Source organism: Zootermopsis nevadensis, unplaced genomic scaffold (genome assembly GCF_977971745.1).
Source record: "Zootermopsis nevadensis isolate Lab colony 2312 unplaced genomic scaffold, Znev_1.0 Znev_ptg000020l, whole genome shotgun sequence".
In the NCBI taxonomy this organism is placed as follows: Eukaryota; Metazoa; Arthropoda; class Insecta; order Blattodea; family Termopsidae; genus Zootermopsis; species Zootermopsis nevadensis.
The window spans coordinates 7277699-7299539 of record NW_028259152.1 but is presented as its reverse complement, the minus strand read 5'-3'; the positions used below and the strand labels follow the sequence as shown (position 1 = coordinate 7299539).

Here is a 21841-nt window from a genome sequence, read left to right as displayed (position 1 = left end):
TCAGACTTTGTCCGTTCTGATATGTAATAACAACAGGAAATTTACTTTTATAAACGAGAACCCTGAGAAGGACTTTCGTCGCCAACATACCTTAAGTCGTTTATATAGAATGCCTTCAGGACTTCAAACGTAACAGGATTGGAAAGGTGGAATCCATATTTATTTAGATTTCTGTCGTCCGGGTTGTTGCGCCGTGTAGTATGGTAGATGTTTACCAACGTTTCGGAGGCAGTATGAACTCCGAAACGTTGGTAAACATCTATCATACTACACGGCGCAACAACCCAGAAGACAGAAATCTTGATACTCACCGCTGTGAAAACCTCAATTCATACATATTCATTTAGTTTTCACTATTACTATATCTGTCGCTGAAATCTTTAACACATGTTTTAAACCTTAATGTTGGTCTTTCTTCTCTACTCTTTAATAAACAAGGTGTTTAAAGTTAAGATCACTGATAAAGTCTGAATTTTAAAGGATAAGCCTCATATCTTGAACTTAAATAAACACTAGAAGAAGCGAAACATAACAGGCACCAGCTTAGTCTTTGGATGAAAAACATGAGACATCGGGAAGTAGCCTGTCTTACTTGTTACGAAAAATACCAAAATAAAAGTTGCTTACTTTTCGATGGTCAGGTGCCACATAATAGATCTGTTGTATCAGGGCCTTGCATTAAGTGACGCTAAAATGTTCGTTTTCCAGAACAGAATGCTGTATCTCAATTAGGAAGTTGAAAACTAACAGCAGTGTGTTAGGGGGAAATATGGGTGGACATGAAATAACTAACTAACTAGATGGTTTACCGAACCCGAAGGTTTATCACCGAATTAACCAAAGCCCTCCACCGGACCCTGTCCTGGGCCAACAAAATCCAGTTTCCTTCAACTCCTATCTCCCATAGATCCCGCCTGAGATTATCCTCCCATCTACGTCTAGGTCTCCCCAGCGGTCTCTTCCCTTCAGGTTTCCCAACCAGTACCCGGTGCACACCTCTTGTCCCATCCATGCGCGTTACATGCCCAGCCCATCTCATTCTTCTCGACTTAATCACCCTGACAATACTGGGGGAGCAATACAGATTTTTAAGCTCATCATTGTGCAGTTTTCTCCACGCCCCATCGTCTTCCCTCTTAGGCCCAAATATCCTCCTCAACACCCTGTTCTCAAACACCTGCAATCTGTGTTCCTCCCTCTGAGTGAGATACCATGTTTCGCACCCATACAAAACAACAGGCAAGATTATTGTTGTTTTGTATACTTTAATTTTCAGGTTCTTAGAAATCAGAGGGGAAGACAAAATATATTGAACTGAGAAGTAGCAAGCATTTCCAGAATGTAATCCCCTCCTAACTTCCTCATGAGTGTCATTTTCATTTGTTATTGTTGTTCCCAGATATTTCAACTTTGTAACCCTTTCAAAGGACTTATTAGCTACCCTAAGGTAATTTTGCCCGCCTGTCTTATGATGACGAGATACTACCATGTACTTAGTTTTTTCTGAATATACTTCTAGCCCCACCTGTCTACTAGCCTCTAGTAAAACTTCTGCGTTCCTCTTTATTGTATTCATATCGTCCCCCAATAAATTAACATCATCAGCATATGCCAATAGCTGATGTGTCCCGTTCAATTGCAAACCCTCCTGCCTATCTTGGACTTTCCTGATAGCATATTCTAGCGCAGAGTTAAAGAGCAAGGGAGACAAAGCATCTCCTTGTTTTAGACCGTTCTTGATGAGGAATGTCTCCGATACATATTTACCTACTGAAATAAGGCCGAAATATGTAATGGGAGCAATTGATGATTACATGATGGGCGGAGAATGTAGCATACATGGTGGAAATGAGAAATACGAATAATATTATAGTTGGAAAACGTCAAGCGAAGCGACTGCGTGCAATCGAAAGCGTACATGAGATAAAATATTAAAATGACTTTTATACAGATACGGAGTCCCTTTAGCGTAGTAGGGATTTTTTATGTTTTAGGTTGTTACGGTGACGAATCTGAAGATGATCTGGATGCTGTGCCGTGTAGTCCTGTAGAAACTGGCCAGTGTTTCAGATGTGCTAGCTGCCTCCATCGTCAGGTCACCACTGAAACGTCCTTTAATTTTTTCCTAACCACACGGCATATCATACCATAAGACAGTCATCGTAAGGTATTTCTTGGCCAGCAGACTGACTATGAGCTGCGTTTGAAGACTGCGTAGTTACATGACGTGCTTAATTGGTATGAAATGGTTTGTACAGTCGTCATTGCCACTTCTTTATGAACATCTGCTTTGGAGCCGGCTACTTTGTTTTTGGTGTTGAGATCGGCTTTTCAATTGATCTTGCTTCGTCATAGATTGGTTCGGAGTTATCTGTATCTCATTGATTTTTATGTACACAGCGCATTATATTTAGTGCGAATATCTCGTTGCAGTGTGTACCAACACAATCGGCTGTAACAGACATGGTTCTGATATCTTAGACTAGATACGCCATCTCGAGTCTAAAAAGGAATGTATTGAATCATTTTTTATTATGTTTGTTGCAGTATAAACGAACCATATTTCTGCAGCTTAAGTTTCTGCAGTAGCGTCCACGTACCTTGACACTGAGATATCACACGGAATGTAGTTCTTTATTGACATGCTACGACTTCCGGCGCGTCAACCGATAGTTTTCACACCGTTCCCCTGCATGTCAGTGTTTAGACTAAAAGCGGGACACGTCGCTGCTTTCAGTATTAATGTCGCTTCTGAAACAGGGCAATTTTGTGCATTGTTTTCTGATTGGAGCTTTGTCTGCTCTGTTTTTGACCACAATCTTTATTAGCATGAACAGAGTGCCGAGGGAAAGAGGGCCCCCGGTCTCGTTCTCTGGTAAGGGTTCCCATACCGTACTCTGATTGTCGTTTCATTATCTGTGGTTGTATTTATTTTTGTGGCTTCTTTAACGAACCATTCAGCAGCGTCGAATGATTGGATAATTAATGGACAATAAATTGAAACGGTTGTGGAAGGAGGCGGTCGTAGCTATCCCGGCAGTTTCATGGATGGAATGAGGAAAACCACGAAAAACTTTACCCAGGGCACACCAGTTCTAATTTATAGTCGAAATACATTATGTCTTACAATCAGACAGGTTTTAGTTTTTCCAGTCGTTGATACGGAAATAATTTTTATTGTGAGCAGGAATTAGTTTTGCGTGGAAGTAGGCCGAGGAACTGGTTTCACTGAAGCGTAATGCTCCAACAAAGCGTTTTGTAGGCAAATTGATTTGACTGGAGTGTCTGAGCTGCGAACTGTATGGTCTTAGGTTCGTTGCTATGTTACACTATTTCGATTATTCCAATAAACCGACTAGCAGGAGGCACGGACGTCAGTGAGAGGTCAGTGTAGGGACAGAAATCTTCGTACTCGCCACCGTGAGACCTCTCACTAATATGAAAAAAATTTGAGGACAAAAGTGAAATTTTTTAAAGAAGAACCGGATAATTATGATGATGAAGACGAAGAAAAAGAAAGAATTATGTTTAATAATGAGCACAGGAGAAGATGTCGAGCAAAGAGGATTTTAGACACTTTCGGAGAAGCGAAGGATAAACCATTTTCCGACGATGTTTTTTTTTATTCGTTACACTTGTCATAGTAATGAAGTACAGTTAGGCTCGATGCACACGAGCGAGTTATTTTCGCGAGCTCGCCGCGTCATTTTCTCGCGCGTTTTAGCAGTACATGTGAAGCAATGGAGCAATGCACACTATGGCGGTGACGCCGCGAGGACGCGGCGAGCAATTTGCGCTCGCCAACCACTGCTGCTTCGCAGCGAGTTCGCCGATCGCCGCGAAGCAGCAGACTGTGTGAAAGCATTGGGCAGTGCACACGTGCTTCGCAACCCTCGCAACTGCTCAGAGTCACAACCAGCACTTCTAGAGGTATTGCAAGCCTCATCGCAGAATCTTTACTTTTGTTGGATGCATCCAGTTTTGCTGCTAGCTCATCAAACGACTTTATACTCATACGACAATAATTATGAAATTTACTTTCATCTTCTCTTAAATCTATAAACATTGTCACGAACGCCCCTTTTAACAGCCATGAACTAACCAACGGGTGTGTCCAATACTTCCTATTGCGTTTTTTAAGGATGTATTCATAAACGAAATAGGCAAAACTACACGTTTTCTTCAGTACACATCCATTTTGGTTGCCATCCAATCTAGTACTGGTGGGAGTTTTTCGGCGAACTCGCAGCGATGACGCTACGTGTGCACTGTCACGGGTTTCCTCGCTGCGAGCTCGCGCGACATTTTCTCGCTCGTGTGCATCGAGCCTTACTCAACTCCTCGAGTGTTTATATAGGACGTGGTATCCGCAATTAATCAATCAATCGCGTTGACGTCGGAGTCTTGTTATATTGTCATCACCCGTATGCCTATAACGCGCCGTTTGTCGGCGAGTATTGAAAGCTTGCTTCAACTCACTGTGCTCCTCATGTTGACCCTTCTGGTACTACTGTTAATACCGCGCTAGTCATAGTAGTCTGTAACCCGTTCGAGATTCGAACCGAATATCTCCATAATGCTGCATGTGGGTCATATTAGCACTGAGCCAGTTTGCTGGGTTAAGATGCACCGCGTTACAGAGGCACATTAAGGCGTAATGATGTTCCGTTCCAGTTGTGGTTAAATAGTTATGAGCCACAAGGGAACTTACGGTTCCGTTTCATTTGAAACAGTTTTGTGGTAGCGAAGGCAATTTACATGGTCTGGAACGTATGTTCCGTTACTTTCTAAACTATTAAGGCCACTATGAAAGTGTACAACGCTTTCAAATTATCACAAACAACGCCAGTTTACTGGAAACCTAGATGATCTTGAAACAAGTGGTTCGATGCCACGTTACGTGTCACGCATCATTGTGTTGTCCTGTGACGGTAACGCCGTTCAGTGGTCTGGTTGACTAGTTTTGCCCCTTGTCTTAATAAGGATCTGGAAAAGGTGAAGGTTCGAAGCGGGCTACAGTGCCAGGAAGATGATGCCCCAGTTCCATGTTTCGTCTCCTTCCCTTTGTTGCGGAGTCTGGAGAAGTCGTGGCAGATTCAGACTAGAAAATAACCATACAGGCCGATGAATGCTGTATGCAGGCCTGTTACCAACAAATAACTTTTAAACGTAGGTCTGTGGGCTGAGTGACATAAAATTCGGTAATTTATTTCATGCCTCTGGATGTCATCCCGTCAGTTGTATGTTGCTTATTGAAATGGGCCTGCGTCTGCAATTTGTCAAATTTCTACGCCACAGGGTTTACAGCACGACAGTCGCGACAAATGAAAGCCCTTGTATTTTCTTTATAGGAGAACGATAACAGGCGCTGCTTTCCCAGTGATTTGCTTTTGTTGTTACCTGTAATGAAGTGAGTAGCAGAATCGCATTTGATTTATTACGCTGTAGTGGTGGTGGTTGGACTATTCTAGAACACGATTCCGAGGTCATTACTTGTGTTTCTTTGTGTTTTCGCCGCACATTAACCCATTATTTTTTACAAATTACAACGAAATTTCTCATGCACAGGTGGAAAATTAAAAGCTTTGTCACCAAATTACGTACTACTCAGAGACTTACCGCTTTGCGCTGTCATCAAAAAACTACGTACCAGATGGATCTGCACACTTGTAATCCGGCTGGCTAGTAATGAGAAATCCGGTTCCTCTCTCGGTCCTGCCTGCATTGTTACGTAGTCGTTTCATATCTTGGAATTATTCGTAATTCTCCGAAGCGAACCCAATGTCAACCGCATATGAAAATTGCGAAAGAGTGGCAAATGCAGTGACCGAGCAGTCTTCAAAGAGAACTTAAGAAGTTCAAGGTTTTGGATAGCCAAGAAATCCTCTGCTTTGATGGAATGGTTCATTGCCCTGCTCCCTCTGTCCTACTCATTCATATGAATGGAGGAAGTGTAGTATACACATTCGATGCACATTGCAAGAATTAATTTGACAGAAAGAAGGTACTTGTTTTTTTCTGTGATGTTTTTCCGGAGTTTGTCCAGTTTGGCACAATCGTGTGACTAATTCCCCAGCCGTGTTTTGTCTGTGGGGGCCAACCCATGGCGGAACACCAAATTGAGGGGATTATGGACGCTGATGAAGAATATGGCCTTCTTTTCGAGGGGTTCGGTCCTACAACCGGGGTCTGCAGTCCAAGTGCGCGCAGCGACCAGCGTGACGAGCGTCCACAGCTCTTGAACCGACAGGCACTGACTGCACTTTCACTGAGCAGTGTGGCTCTTCGTGTTTCATTGCGCAATGCTGAACAAAGACGTGAAAGTTTTCATCGGCCGTTAGGTTGTTACTCTTCCTGGGAATAAAATGAAATGATAATGTGAAGGTCGTGTACGTCTGTCCGCACGTTTGTGTCTGAACCTAATCTATGAATTGGGATTTAGTTTGGTATTCCGGATATATGCCTGTATTAAACGCTGTTGGGCGCATTTAATGATTGTTCTTATGGGACAATTATAAAACCTAACGAAAAAAGCTCTGTGCTTGAAGTAGGGGTTATGTTGGACCGATGTGGACCTGTTGTAGTGTAGACCCTCAGTACCTAACCTAATAGATTATGCAGGTACCGGTAACCAAAACATATGGAACAGTTTTGGAGACTAAACATGCGGACAACAAGAGAACAGTTTATTTCGTTCTTGTATTAAAACAATGATCATATGGTTAAATTATTCCATTTGCATCCCCTCTTTCTTAAAGTCATTTTATAAGGGGAGCGTTTTGTGCCGTCACAAAGGACAACGACTTCTGAAGGTCATATAATTTGACCGAGCAATTGACTCCTGTTAGGAGCGCATTACCTCATTCTTTAATATGGATGTTTCGCCATTGGGTTCTGCCGCTGTTGCTCAGTTGAGGAAGTAAGCGATCGTATGCTCATCGGAGGCGTGTTTTGGTTTATTATTGGAACCGCACGTCTCCTAATTCTTGTAAATCTTACCGGAATCCTGGAAAATTGCAGTTAAACACCTCAGAAGGAAAGAGGCTTGGCTTCGGTTCAGACTTTTGCACTAATGACTGTTCTCAGAAAATTGCTAGAATGTTTATCTGCTTGCATTTACCAGTAATTGTATTAGTGAAATCTGTAACGTGCGATGCGAAAGATGCCAGTCTCAACTGTCACATGGTAAGTATAAAGGCAACTCCAGCTGTCTACTGAACAATTATGTGAATCTGAATTGCAACTGTTTTTCTCTGACCTACATATGTGCGAATAGAAATGTTACAGTGACACATCGGGGGCGTCCTTTGGTCATATTTGCAACTTTGGACATACGAGTTTTGCCAGAACGTTTAATTACTTTTGAGGAAATCCTCACGAGCTGCAGGTAGCGTTAAGTAATTCATAATATCTGGAAATTCCTGAACGTATGTTGCTGTCTCTCGTTGCAAGTGTGTTATAATGGGTGAGCTGAAGTAAGAGCTGGTTATTTTCATACGTGCATTCCACATTTCATCATGTCTCCAGTTGATATTGCGTCAGTAAGTAACAACTCTTTGGTTGTATAACCCGAAATTTCAACACCGCTAGTACCAAATCCCGCCATGAGAGAGAATCTCTAGTCAGTCCACATCCTCATATACAGGTGCATCGAATCGGCTGACAGAGTTATGCTCTTGAAACCCAATGAATTATGATGTGTTATCTTCAAATTGTTGATTAATTTTTGTGATAAGTTTGTTCCTTGGCCATCCATATTTTGGTCTAAATTTTCCATCTGTGTGTTTCTTGAAAGTCCTTTAATTTCCAGTTCATAAAGTTTTCAAGTTAGCTTTCTTATATAAAACAACCATTGCTCATAACGTATGTCCTTAAGGTTTAACTTCATATTGATTCTGGAATAACATGTTTTCCAAATGGTTAATTGGCTGTAGCTCGGTGAACTTAATGTTCATTAATTACATATACAAATCTGATGGGCAGATCTAATCACATTACATGTTAGCGACAAATTAGGTTTCCTTAAAATACTAAAAATTCTGAGTTTATAAACATTCAAAAGAAACGTTTATGAAATCTAGGCCTATGTTTTGTCACATATTGTTTTACAATAAGCCTATAGGTCTGTATGAAGTTGTGTTTGAGCTATTTTGTAAGGTACGAGTTGTATTGGGCAGACGACAACGAACGAGGTGCGATCGGAAAGTTTCAAGACTGTGTCAATAGAGGGCGAACCGGATGTAGTACGAGCTTCTGCCGCTAGGGGGTGCGGCCTACATTCATAGTGAATCAGTGTGCCAGCCGGCATCATCGAATTGGCATTTGTTTCTTAGTTACGGGCGTTTTGGTAGTGCATTACACCGACCCTCCTGCGATTTCGGAATGGCGTGTGCATCAAATTTTGCCAAAGACTCGCCAGAACGGCTACGGAAACCTATGAAATGCTAAAGCAAGCATTTGGGGAGTCCGCAATGGGTCGTGCACAAACATTTGTGTGGCATTCACGTTTTAGAAATGGCCGAACCTCTGTCGATGATGACTAGCGTTCTGGACGACCATCTTCGAGCACAACGCCCGAAAATGTTACGAAGATTCGGCAGGCCATTCACGAAGATCGACGTCGTACCATCAACGACTTGTGCGACATTGTTGGGATAGGCTATGGGACCTGTCAGCTGATTCTAAAGGAAGAACTCCACATGCGACTCATCATGACAACGCGCCAGCGCACACCGCCCTCAAAGTTCGGCAGTTTTTGGCCTCAAACACCATGGCCGTCATCCCGCACCCTCCTTATTCGCCGGATTTAGCTCCGTGTGACTTCTTCATCTTCCCAAAGATGAAAATTCAGCTAAAGGGAAGGAGATTTGAGACGATAGAAGAGATTCAGGCAGAATCGCAGATGGTGCTTGACAGGCTGACAAAGAAAGATTTCCAGGGATGCTTCCAGGCTTGGCAGCGGCGCTGGGATCGTTGTGTTCACTCCCAGGGAACTACTTCGAGGGTGATGGATGAATTTAATACCTGAGATAAGTGTACGGGTTTTTATAGGCGCAGTCTAGAAACTTTCCGATCGTACCTCGTAGGCTCAGAACACGAAATCAAATTGAATTCTGTTGGATGATTTCTTGGTTTAAACGTGGACACACAAATAAGACATTCCATCTGTGCATTAAAGTTAATGTTTTTCGAGCAAAGAACACGTACAAATTAGAACATGGAATTTGTAAGCTCTATAAAGCCTGCTTCTCCTTTTGGCTTTGTCTTCCTGATATACATAAATTAGTTAGTGGTAGGAATCTGTGTTCAGGATATTGAAGACAATAAATAGCGCGTAGGACGGTTACGTGCGTACGAGATTCGTTGCTTAGGATGGCTGCATGGAAGAGTTCTGTTGGTTACATAAACAAGAGCCAGTGTTCTCACAGAGTCGAAACATGTGGCAGAATGTTACACAACGTCTTCCAGTTCTCCAGTGAATAAAGGTATTGTGGTACTGGTTATTTTTTAATCACGAATTTCCTGGCACTTGACAGAGTGAGTTGGGTTCATCCTGTCGGACGGCATTCGCTCTCCACTAAGAGAAAGGTAACTGATATTTGTAAAATTAATTATCAATGATTGTGTGTCATTTATTGATTACATCAATATGTAACATTCAGAATGAGCTCGGAACTTCGTTGGCAGATGTAGACGTTGATTGGAGGATGCTGAATCGCATAATTCGGTTGTGGTGGTGTAAATTGGGTCGAAATATTTGACGTAGCCTGAGGATGTTGCCAGTGGCGGTAATTCATGAACTTGGTGCTGGACCTCTAAGTTTCGTAAAATGGTGAATTTCTAGACTGGGTGAGTGGCTGGTATATCACAATGAATCATGGCGAAAACAGTAGGCAGTTGTAAATAATTACCCCGTTTGATTGCCCATTTTTGTGACAACGTATTTAAAAAAAATTGTTTTATTCAGCTTACTTAAGTCTAGAGTGCTGCAGTACCAGGGCTGCTAGTGCTTTGTTTGTGGTTGTTTCCAGTGGTCTATTTACATTGGCTGTTAGAGGGCTGTGTCAACTGTGGCACCGAATGAGCTACGAAAGCATTATTGTGATGAAGATGGCTGATGCCCGAAACGATATTCGAACGTCTAACCGCTGTTTCAACCTATTCGGTGAAAACTGTGTGCATGGGGAGGAAAGTTGTGGATGTAAAGCCTCTTTCAGGGGGAAAGTCCAACATAATCAGCAATTTTAAATTGTTCTTTTCTTTATTCCAGGACAAGAAGGAAGCCAACCTGCGAGTTGTTGGCGAATTGCGCAAACGGATTGCTGACATTGCAGGGCAAGGTAAGAGAAATAGCACTGGCTGTGATTTGCAGGTTAGTTGTGCCGTTTCCCGATTAAGATATCTTATTAACATCTCCGCTGCAACCACTTTTGTATGAAGTTCATGTTCGTATTTTCCAAGTAAGGAAATTCATTCATTTTTGTTGTCTCATCTGTCTTCTCTTTCGATGTTCATTATTTAAATATTTCTCCTTGGATGCTACTTAACTTCAGGAAATGGCACTAATGCCGTTGAACAGAATGAGTAGACCAATTTAAATACATGGGAGGCTATTGAAATAAATTTGATAGAAACAGGGTCTGTTCAAGATTCAGCTGACTCAGAAAGTGAGTTCAGTGGAGGACTCTTGTTGGCTTCTGTGAAAGGACAAACAATTTTTTGTTCGGATAAGAGACGGCTCTTTAGAAGGTATTTTTTATTGAGTTGCGTTACACAACAAATCGAATTTATCCCGACGGAGGAATATTATCGTGCTGATGGAACAAGAAATACGTATCTGCAGGTGGAGAAACCTCTTTGACAACGGCGCGAGGAGGTCGGAGGGAGGAAGTAGTGAGGATGGGAGGTGAGTGCAGTTGGCCGGTTTTGTTGTGAATGAAGTTGAACCTGTGCTGTTGTGTTTTCAGATAGTCAGTTTCTGACTTTGAGTTGGGCGGGGTATGACAGCGATATAATCCTCAGTTGCAAATCGAACAAGTTGGATCCTCGTGCTTGAGCGATATCCGACTGTTACATGTGATTTCCGGTTCCGGTTTCCGCAACTCTTGCATGTCGTTCGTAGGCAGATGCACTCGTGCTGACCTATTTGACGTACACACATAAGCAGCTCGCGCTTTTACTACACGGCCCGGCCCTTCACACCACGTCGTAAGTTTTTCATAGAATCGGCCCCCAGTGTCTTTAGATCCATCTGCCCCGAGAAATACATCTGTCCGTTATACAGCCAGGTAATTCACGTTAACACCAGTCCCTTGAATAAATTTATGGAGTTCGGAATGGACATTGGGCGTTTGACGAACTGACTTTCAGAGGACCTACTCTTCGCAAGCACTGTTCGTGCCTTCCATTTCATGATTTTATCTGGCTCTCAGCTCTCGCCTGATTCCACATGATGGACTACGAATTTCACTTTCAAGCGTAGTATGACAAGTGACAACCACAGCCTAATTTTATGAGACACAGCAGAGCGGAACAGAACAGAGCGATAAGGACGTGACGGCTGACGCGAAATCAATAACGCGGCGCCTCAAGGTGTAGAAATGTCTGCATATGATTGTTAGCGGCTACTGCTTCAACAACAGCAGCAGCACCCGCGAACGTTTCAAGTCATCACTCGCGAAGTAGCCTTATTCCCTATTTCTTGGGTCTGAAAGGGGTCAGTCCGTACCCCAAAACCGAAGAAATGCTTATCTTTTCTACTGTCATTATGAGACTTTGGGTTTTCGTCATGGGTCACACCAGAAAGCAAATTGTTCATGTGAGGAACGACTTCGATCTCCTGTCACCTGCTTGTAATCTGCCCCTGTGGCTAAGACCAGCCAAACTTGTCGGAGGTAAAACTCCACACGCTTAACCTCAATGCAACATGGAATCATGTGGTCAGCATCACGCTTCGACAGCTTTGCTCCCGGGGAAGATCACGACACCTGTTGGATCGGAGGCTATGTGGGAGGTGCTGAAGAGAAACGTGTCTCAACCGTAGCCACTAACATTAAAATAAGGCAACAAATGTGCCAATAGAATGGAAGTCAAAGACCTGGGGCATTTTATACTTTACACAACACTAGAAAGCCGTTCAGACTAAAGATGCCTTCACCAGAATCTGAGGTAATCAAGGGAGATGTTCCAGTAAGAAGCAGAACTGTGATACATAGTAGTTTTTTGGAAGAAGGAAATACATTAATGTGATGAATGCAGGCCAACCTGATGCGTGGTCTGGCGCAGTTTCTGTGGTACCTCGTAGTCATGCTAATGAAATAACAGCCCGCGTTTCCGGAATTCAGAAAACAAAGAATAGGTTGCATGTCGTAACATTGCATAAATAAATATTCGATCGTTACAGTAATGTTCATGCTACTGCAGCTGCTTGTGACAGTAAGTCATTTTTGTTGTTTCTACTGCTGATATTTACATACCGGAACTTTTAAGAAACATCCTTATTTATTCAGGTTAGTGGGTTTCGATAGGACAGTGCGGAATTGTTCTGTTTATAATGCTGATACTTCGAGCAGGCTAAGATGTATGTGTCATCCCGTTCATAGGTTTCATCCGCTCATGCTCCGTGATAAGCTAATGCCTAATCAAACGGAATGACGAGATAGTCTTACTAAGCTTGTGTTGTTCTGTAGCCTGCTTAGTCTTCTGCAGTTTATGCATTTAGAACGTGTCGTAGCTCGGGCGATTAGTTATAGGCTTCTTACCGCAAAGGCCCGGGATCTCTCCCAGGGTAGTGCATGTGAGTTCTGTTGCGGACAATGTGTCGTTGGGGCAGGTTTTTCCTTGTCGCAATAATTCCATATTCACACCATCTTCTTGGGGATGCGGCCTCAGTTTCACAGAGACAGTCTCACCCCATCGTATACAATAAGTAAATTTGTAACACCATTAAAATAACATTAATGAAGATTTCTGTCTTCTGGGTTGTTGCGCTGTGTAGTCTGGTCGATGTTAACCAACGTTTCAGAGGTCATACTGCCGCCATCATCAGGGCGATGAGTATGAAGATTTCTGTCTTCTGGGTTGTTGCGCTGTGTAGTCTGGTCGATGTTTACCAACGTTTCAGAGGTCATACTGCCTCCATCATCAGGGCGATTCTTAGTATGAAGATTTCTGTCTTCTGGGTTGTTGCGCTGTGTAGTCTGGTCGATGTTTACCAACGTTTCAGAGGTCATACTGCCTCCATCATCAGGGCGATGAAGATTTCTGTCTTCTGGATTGTTGCGCTGTGTAGTCTGGTCGATGTTAACCAACGTTTCAGAGGTCATACTGCCTCCGTCATCAGGGCGATGAGTATGAAGATTTCCGTCTTCTGGGTTGTTGCGCTGTGTAGTCTGGTCGATGTTTACCAACGTTTCAGAGGTCATACTGCCTCCGTCATCAGTAACTAGAGGGAACAGACATTTAGAAGTGGAGTGCGTTTAGATTACTGGGATTATTATGGCGATAGTTTTATTTCAACTGAATTGTTTATCGAACAGCCGAACGTCGATTTGCTGCTATTGAAACGAATGATCGTCTTTAAAGGAATTGAGTTGTATAGTATGATCGTGTTTCCCCTAATAGTTTTAAAACAGATGGCAGCATCTAAAATAAGACGACGTTGCCGTCATTCACCTTAAGATCCTGAAATATTTTACGTGATGGTAGACCGTCGAAGAATGAGTACATTTTGTCACGATGGTATATTGTACAGTGTACAATAACATTATGGCTGCCGCGCTGTATCTACATTTAGATAACTAATAAATGTCTGAAGCTTCGCGTGTGAATTTATGTATAGGTACAGATCGTAAATGTGCGTACAAGTTTTGTGTGAAGCATTCTTTCAGTATATTAAAAAAACTACACTGTGAAGTTCTGTGTAGAAACTATCAAAGCAAGAATGTCCTTTCATGACCTTTTTCTTTTTTTAGAAAATAATTCCTCAAACATCTGGGATGATAGCGTTCTGAAATATTGTTCGTAATTATGCATTCATTCGGACTATGCGGTGTTTATGCCAGTTTCTGTTGCCTTGTCATACATCTTGCGCTTAAATAGTCTGAAGGCGTTGCAACGACAGGGATTCAACACCAAATGAATATCATACGAGTCGATAGAATTTTGTGTGATCTAACGCATTTTATTCAACTCCGTCCAGCCAGAAACGGATCGTACGCAGTTTCGAGCATTACCGACTCCTGTATCCGCAGGAAACGTTCACATGTGGCACTCGCCGACAGCGACCGCGGTAATGGAGTATGGTAGGGGTTTAAAAACATAGTCAAAGCGTTTCTAGCAAGTTTAATAACAGACAGGGTTGTGACTCCGTGTACACTCGTAGGTAGATATCAGTCTCTGAAGACGGCGGCAATATGTTTCTCCGACATGTTGGTGTCTGCCCTCGAGTCTATTGTCCCAGTGTCCGCCACATATGATGTGTAGTGGTGCGGACAAGGGTCTCTCGCTGGTGAGAGACGTTATCTCCATGAGAGGTACTCGACTTCTCAATTTGATTTATTGGACTGTGGCTGTAATAAGTGATAAGAAGTGCTGGAAACTGAGTTCAAGTGACAGTCTCAGATTTAGTGTTGACTTTTGTGATTGTAGTGTTAATGTGTGAGTCCCTTCCGTGAGTTCATGAAATTCTTGACCTGGTAAAAGACTGTACCAAGGAGTTATTTGCCATGATTTATCCATTTTGTTGTCGGCTGTGAATTGTTGTCTCTGTGGAACCACATGCAGGAAGTTTCGAAAAGAACAGTAATGCGTTCACTGGTGTTTCGCATGTCGGATTATTGATTTCTGATACAAATATATTTTTCAGCTCTGTCGGAAACTACATTTCGCCATTATTTAACCGGAAGAAAACTGAATTTGGCGACAATAGTATAGGACTAGTTATCCTGGGTAAAGTAGTGGAAAGACAATGAACGATGTTAGTAACAAAACTCATTTCAGCTTTCTTCAGTAGAAGTTATTAGAAAGCTCGTCGTACGGCAGATGTTTCACCAAATAGCAATTTTTTTTTCTTGTGGGCATATTTAATTAAATATTCAGAATACCGAAAAATCTTTCTCAGAAAGTTGTAGGTCTTTGTAAAATTTGAGGTTTTCACAGCGATGAGTATAAAAATTTCTGTCTTCTGGGTTGTTGCGCTATTTAATCTGGTAGATGTTTACCAACATTTCAGAGGTCATACTGCCTCCGTCATCAGGGCGATGTAGGTCTTTCTTCCCAGTACCAGATTTCAACAAAATTCGTTCAGTTACATCATTCGGACACGACCTCCTCTGATCGCGCCGACAGGGCACCAACTCTCTACAAAGAACGTGAAACAAATGGCACTTTTTAGCAAATTTTACATCGAAGATTACTGTCTTCTGAGCTGTTTGGCCGTGTAGTCTGGTAGATGTTTACCGACGTTGCAGAGGTCCTTGCTGCCTCCATCATCAGGGCGATGACAAGAGTACACGGCAATGACAAGAGTACACGGCACAAAAACCCAGAAGACAGCAATCTTCAGACTCACTGTCGTGAAAACCTCAAATCCTACAACTTGTACATCCCTGCTAGCACGAGCGGTTTGGGCCGCAGCGGTTTTTCTGCCGCATTGATGGAACGCGGTCTAGCGTACTGGCGACCAAGCTACCTGGAGACCTCGTCGTCTGGCGACCTGGCCACTTGGTGACTTGTCGATTTGGTCTGGTAGTTAAATGGCGACCAGCGTACCTGGCGACCTCGGCACTTCTTAGCGGACGACTTGGCGACCTGCTGAAGAAAGATCTTTGGCAATGGCGACCAAGTGGAAAGGCGTACTTCCGATATCCGTTCGTGGCGACTAGGTGACCCTTAAATGTGCTCACTTGGTTACGTGGCGACCATGCTAAATTTTTTGTGTCGATTTGTTGATATCGCGTACTGGCGACCAACCTACCTGGAGACCTCGTGGCCTGGCGACCAGGCCACCAGGCGAGTTGTCCATCTGGTGGTTACATGACCACCAGCCTACTTGGCGACCTGGGCACTTCTTAGCGGGCGACTTGGCGATCAGCTGAAGAGAGACCTATCGCAGTGGCAACCAAGCGGCAAGGCGTTCTTCCGATGTTTGTTCATGGCGACCGGGTGACCTCTCAATGTGTTCACTTAGTTACCTGGCGACCATGATAAATTATTTTGTAGCGACATGGCGATCTCGCTTATTGGCGACCAAGCTACCTGGAGTCCTTTTGGCCTGGCGAACAGGATGATCCATCAAAGTCTGGGTCTTCCAAATGGTCTCTTTCCAAAATTGTGTTTTATGTAATGTAAGCCTGCGTCTTTTCACGCTGAATCATTTTTAATATTATGAAGTGCGACATTAATGTAGATGCTACCGAGGAACGCTCCTACCTTTCACAGTTTGTTTCTAAAATATATTTATAAGACCCCTGGCTTAATAATTCCACATATAAACTCATCTCATCCCTGAATATGGAGGCAGTATGGTCCTTCAGCACTTCGGTGTCTGTCTGCAATCCCTCACGGCGTTGCATCGCTGAAGACAACATCGACATCTTCTCCGTCGTAACAAACTCATTTCGTTTGTGCATTGGAAGAAAATCTATATTTTTCCAAATAAAAGCACATTTGCAAAGTTCGAGACATGATCGTATGTTAATATTTACATAACTGTTTTTGGGGAACGTCGCTTGTGATCGTCACAAGATTGATGTGGGCGTGTGACCTGTGACGACTGAAGTGGGTTAACGGGTCGCCAGCAAAGAAAGCGGGCAGAGGGTACCCGATTCCTTCACTTTCTTTCCCGCTGACAGCTCCAGTTTTGTCTTGTTATTCTGTTAATATATCCATTATTAGTTTATTTTTTAAGTTTTTCGACCGGGTTTCTCACTGACAGGTTACTTTGGCACTACGGGATTTCTCAGAATGTAAGGAATTGTACGTGTCTTATGTGCGCATTCACTGTCACGTTTCGACTGTCTGCGTCACGGAGTGATGTTACAGGGGAAGCATTTGTGGGTGAAGTCTGTAATGATCCGTAACCGCCTCTCTGAGGATTGCGATTGGTCTGTCCAGCCACCACTTGGCAGTTGTTGTTAAACTTTTATGCGTCGTCTTCCTTAGTCTCATTTATTTTTTGAAGAAAGATGTTCGTTTGGTGTCTTCACCACCTTAAATAGCCCGTGAACCATAAGACGGTTAAAGTTGGTGTGAACGACCTGGCGATATTTTGACTTCACTTCGAAGTTTTAGAGTACGTTAGTAGGTACAGTTTTTCAGTTTTCGTTTTTAAATGAAAAATGAAACCATGTAATTGTTTCTGATGTATACTTGATTGTTTTTAATTGATGCAGGATGTTTTTATCAAGGTTCAATCAGAAATATTTGGAAATGGCAAATCTTCAATTTGGGATTGGCGCTGTATAACCTGGAGACTCCTGTGGTGCTAACCACTTTGTTGACTTTGTACTTTTTCATAGTCATGCTGTGGTCATGTTGTTATACTGTTGTTTGCTATAATTCCTCATGTAAGAGTGTCATTTGATATCTAATAGATCAAATAAGCTTTTCTTGCACTTAAACACCTCCAGTTTGCTGATTCCTGGTATCGCGAAAGGAGCCCACCCGATGGCGCCCAGCTCGTGTGACGTCAGTCACAGGGTATTTACGTCACTCATCGAGCGATGACGTCAAGTACTTTGTGGCAGCAAACCAAGGCGAATGGGCAGTGATAATGACCATTTGGGTCAGGTCAGTGAAAGTGTGTTTTTGGTCAGGGCTGTTGCGCACTTTGTGGGGCGGTAGTTGAAGCCATTGCATTCTGACAGCCGTCAAACATGTTTATAAGCAACATATTTGTCTGTCTCATTTTTAAACTGTTATCGACGTCTTTGTGACGTAAAGTGGAGAAACAGTTTTGATCACACAGTAAATTGTTATAGACATATGGGCCAGTGCGTAATGATTGTTTAACGTTTTTATTTGTCACCGAAGTTATTTTTATGGATGAGGGGTGACAGACGTTTTCGCTACCTGGTGTCAAGTATAATTTACAGCAGTGGTCCCCAACCTTTTTGTGCCTACGGGCACATTTGAGAGTTTATGAGATCGTGGCGGGCACCAACCAATTAACAAAGCCAAATTTTATTTTCTCTGGACAAAGAAGATATGGACACCAAATAATACACAAAACAACACGACGTTTAATAATACAAGAAACTACGCAATCAAAAATACGTAGTTTTATAAGTACAATTATTATTACTCAAGTGGGAAGTTAGTGTGATGTTTGGCGCTGCATTTCATCGGCCAGTTTTTCAAAGTTGGGAGTGTAGGATGATGTTGCTGCTCGCAATCGTCAAGATGGGCATCAGTAAGTCGAGATCTGTGCTTTGATCTTATAATGTTCGTGGTTGAATGGCCTTCATCATTCAGTATAACCTCTTTCCGTAACAACGTGGGCACCCAAAAAAGCCTAGGCGGGCGCCCGCGGGCACCGCGTTGGGGACCACTGGTCTGCAGTACCTCGAAAGATACTTACCAACAAGGAATTGTGCTAACCCTCCAAGTTCCTTCAGTACCGCCTTGTGGACTCATGAGATATCTGCTGCTGCAGATTTTTGCAGATTTTTTATTCCTGCCTTGTGTTGTGTTTTTCGAGAGCAAGTAAAATGAAACTTGTTTTGTTTTGAGAAGGCTACTGAAATCTCAGTTCTTTGTAGACCGATTAATTTGTTGATATGTGGTATCCAAAGGGCTATACAACTTTGTGATTTCTGTGACTGTATTTAATGTTAAACATGAACTAGTGTAACAGCAGAAAAGTATTTATTGAAAAATCAAATAGTTTCGTATGTCAGGCAGAATGTATAATGAATGATATCTGCCGATATCGTGTTCGAAACTTAGCTCGTCCTTGTAACTGATAAACAAGTGGATATAACCGCAGAGTGTAACAGTTGACCTACGTGTTGTTGTAGGTCGACATTCTGAATATCATTTTTTTAAATTCCTTTCATTTCGATATTTCTGTTCCTTCATCCCTCATCCGACTGGTAGGCAACTGTAGTCGGGAATTTCCTGCAAAAGCAATTTATGTCTAATTGTTGAGTTTCTCCGCAACAGCTTAGAGCAAAGCATGGTCACTATAGTACGCCATGACAGTAAGTAATATAACATTTTGTTAACAGATGTTATATATTCATAAAACACACAACACACGAACGCGTTCAATCACGAACGATATCCTATTTGAAATAATTATTATGGAATTAATTGTGAATGCTGTAATTTGTTTATATTGTTTGCTATTCATACCATTTACATTTTTAAATAATCAGTTCAATCCAAGCAATAACAGACGGGGTGGACCGAGTGCAACACAAGTTCTAATAAGGTTATTCAAACTAAACCTTTCCGCGCTCTATTCGTAAATACGGCCAATCGCGGCTGAGCACTCGGCTGTGTGCTTCAGACACCGGCAGTCGATCACGAGCTGTGCAGCAGAACGGGGCGTGTTGTTGCAGACGGAATCCGTCCAAACAGGATTGACTTTTCTTCGACTTTGGCGGTCCGCTGATGCCGGCGTTCGGTGCGCTAAATCGTCCCTCGTACATTCGGGTCCTGTTACTGGTAATTTCCTTGTGTTCGGCTCCCAGGAGGAAGTGCTAAAAAGGGTCGTAGATTCCGGTCGAAGACATGAAGGCCGCGGTGGTGCAGTGGCGCAACCAGGTTTCTTTTTTGAGGCAGTCATCGTCTGGTGCGTCAGTGCGGTGCCTGCCTCAACGCTCATGGGAACTATTTTTAACGGCCTCGCCCAAAACATCCCAGCGTTTTTAATTTGAACAGGCCTCATATTTTTATCGTTTTGGCTTAAATTCCTGTTTCCAGCGTAAACACAATCATAGGCCTAATTCTTCTTTGAATATTAACGTCGTCACTCTTATCAGAAAGACGACAGGGCAAAGCGTAGGAACCTGTTATGAAATCATGCTTTTCTCTTCCAACTCAAGAAATGAAGTTCCTAGCCCAAAGAAAAAACAGCGCATCGCCCTTACAAATATCAATTCATTGTTGTTGTTTTAGGGGAATTATCGCTGTTTATTCAGAGAATCATACGATATCCAAAAATACATTCCTTGAGTACTGTTGTTGAGTGTTAAAGTGGGTGGTGTGCCTTAGAAGAGTGAAGGGCCGTGTGCCCAGGGTGCTGCCTCTACCGTCCCGTTCCTAATTCCGTTCACGGTAAAAGACTGAATCGTGCACGAAGATCGATTTATTATCATTTTGTTCCTTTGGTCGACAGGAATTCGGTGTTTCGCGTACTTTGTTAAAATGTGGTCTAAAGAAGTGAATACTTTCTTTACAATATAGACTTTGGCTTAAATGCAATAACTTATGGCTGTTAGGGGACAAGATGTGCGCATATATATTGTGTTACTCTAGTGAATTTGAACGCATACAGCTCTCCGTCCGTCCTTACCCTTTCACAAAACTAGCTCTAAAACGTGGGTACGCGATACCGGCAGTGCTTTATTTTCGAGGCCCTGCCATATCTGAGGTGATCAGAAGTCTGCTGCTTATGTGGCCGTCCCGTGTTCAAAACTAGGGCATTTCTTATGGGATTTGTGGTAACACTGGAGCAGGTTTCTCCACTGCCCGCTCTTTGAGAAGTCTTGTGATTTCTGTAACACAGCTTGAGTTTTTCCCATGACCTTGAGTACATGCCCAATTACCGAGTTACTTTTCGGCCTTATTGTTGTTCATTTTCCTCCGCCGTGACCTGTCGAAAAAGACGCATCCCCCAAATGGGGAAGGATGTGTTGTCTTTCCTTCTAACGACTGTTGGCTGTGGAGCTTCCAGTATAAAATGGCGACGTGGTTATGAATGACTAGTTTAGAGAGGCGCGAAAGGTTATGACCTATTTTAAACGAATGTTCTGTTGAAGATGGCCGTCTCCTGTGTTGTAGCGCCGTGTAGTCGGGTAAAAATCCAGAGGTCCTTGCTGCCTCAATCATCAGGGCAAATTCATACCAGGTAACACGGTACAACAACCCAGAAGACAGCCAACTTCATATTCGTCGCCCTCAGAACCTGAAATTTTACCTACTGTTCTGTTATTTTCTGGAAATATTGGGAAAAGCACGAAAGCGTTTGTCACAAAGAAAGGGCGTAATAAAGTTACAATAATGAATGAGAGAATGAAAATAAAGGTAGGAAACATTAAATGTAGAAAAAGAGGAAAAAGAAATAAACGGCAAAGAAAATAATTAACGAAGAAATAAGGACAACAGAAAGAAACAAGGGAAAAAGGAAAGAATGTAAATAAATAAAGAATGAAGACTAGTTTTCGAAGTTCTTTTCCAGACAGCGACTCTGCCTCGCAATGTCGATGTGAAAGATCATTCAGGTCACGCGGTATGTCTTCGTGGCTGAATTTCGATATACATGGAAACTAATTTCGTACCTCCTGAGGCCCGTTAAAATTAAATAAGCAAGGAGATGGGACGGCGGCGCTAGGCGAAGCGTAAATAAGTTAGGCGCTGGAAGCACGTGAAACGGTTCCTGAAGGTGGAGGCTTTGCTTCATCTCAAGCGATTTTGCTTATTTCTGCGTCTTGGAGAAGACTCTTGAGCCGTTCACTTCACTTTGCCTGCGGGCGCGAAGGCTCGCTTTGCATTGCTGGGAAAAGTGACCGATTTCTCTGTCATAGTTCTCGTCAGATATTCCCGCCTCTAGTCGTAATCCAGAATTAGAGGCAGTGCACACAGACTTATTACACTTTAATATGTGTGGTAGGCC

At 42.8% G+C, this 21841-nt stretch overlaps 1 protein-coding gene across 1 annotated transcript in view; it reads left to right on the top strand.

The window, feature by feature from the left end:
• The window catches only part of LOC110832449 (uncharacterized), a 66237-nt gene that overhangs the window by 31679 nt on the left and 12717 nt on the right, over positions 1-21841 (top strand). Inside the window, exon 3 of the mRNA XM_022069466.2 lies at positions 10271-10340. Within this exon, the coding sequence (XP_021925158.2) occupies positions 10271-10340 (70 nt within the window). The remainder of the gene's footprint in view (positions 1-10270; positions 10341-21841) is intronic.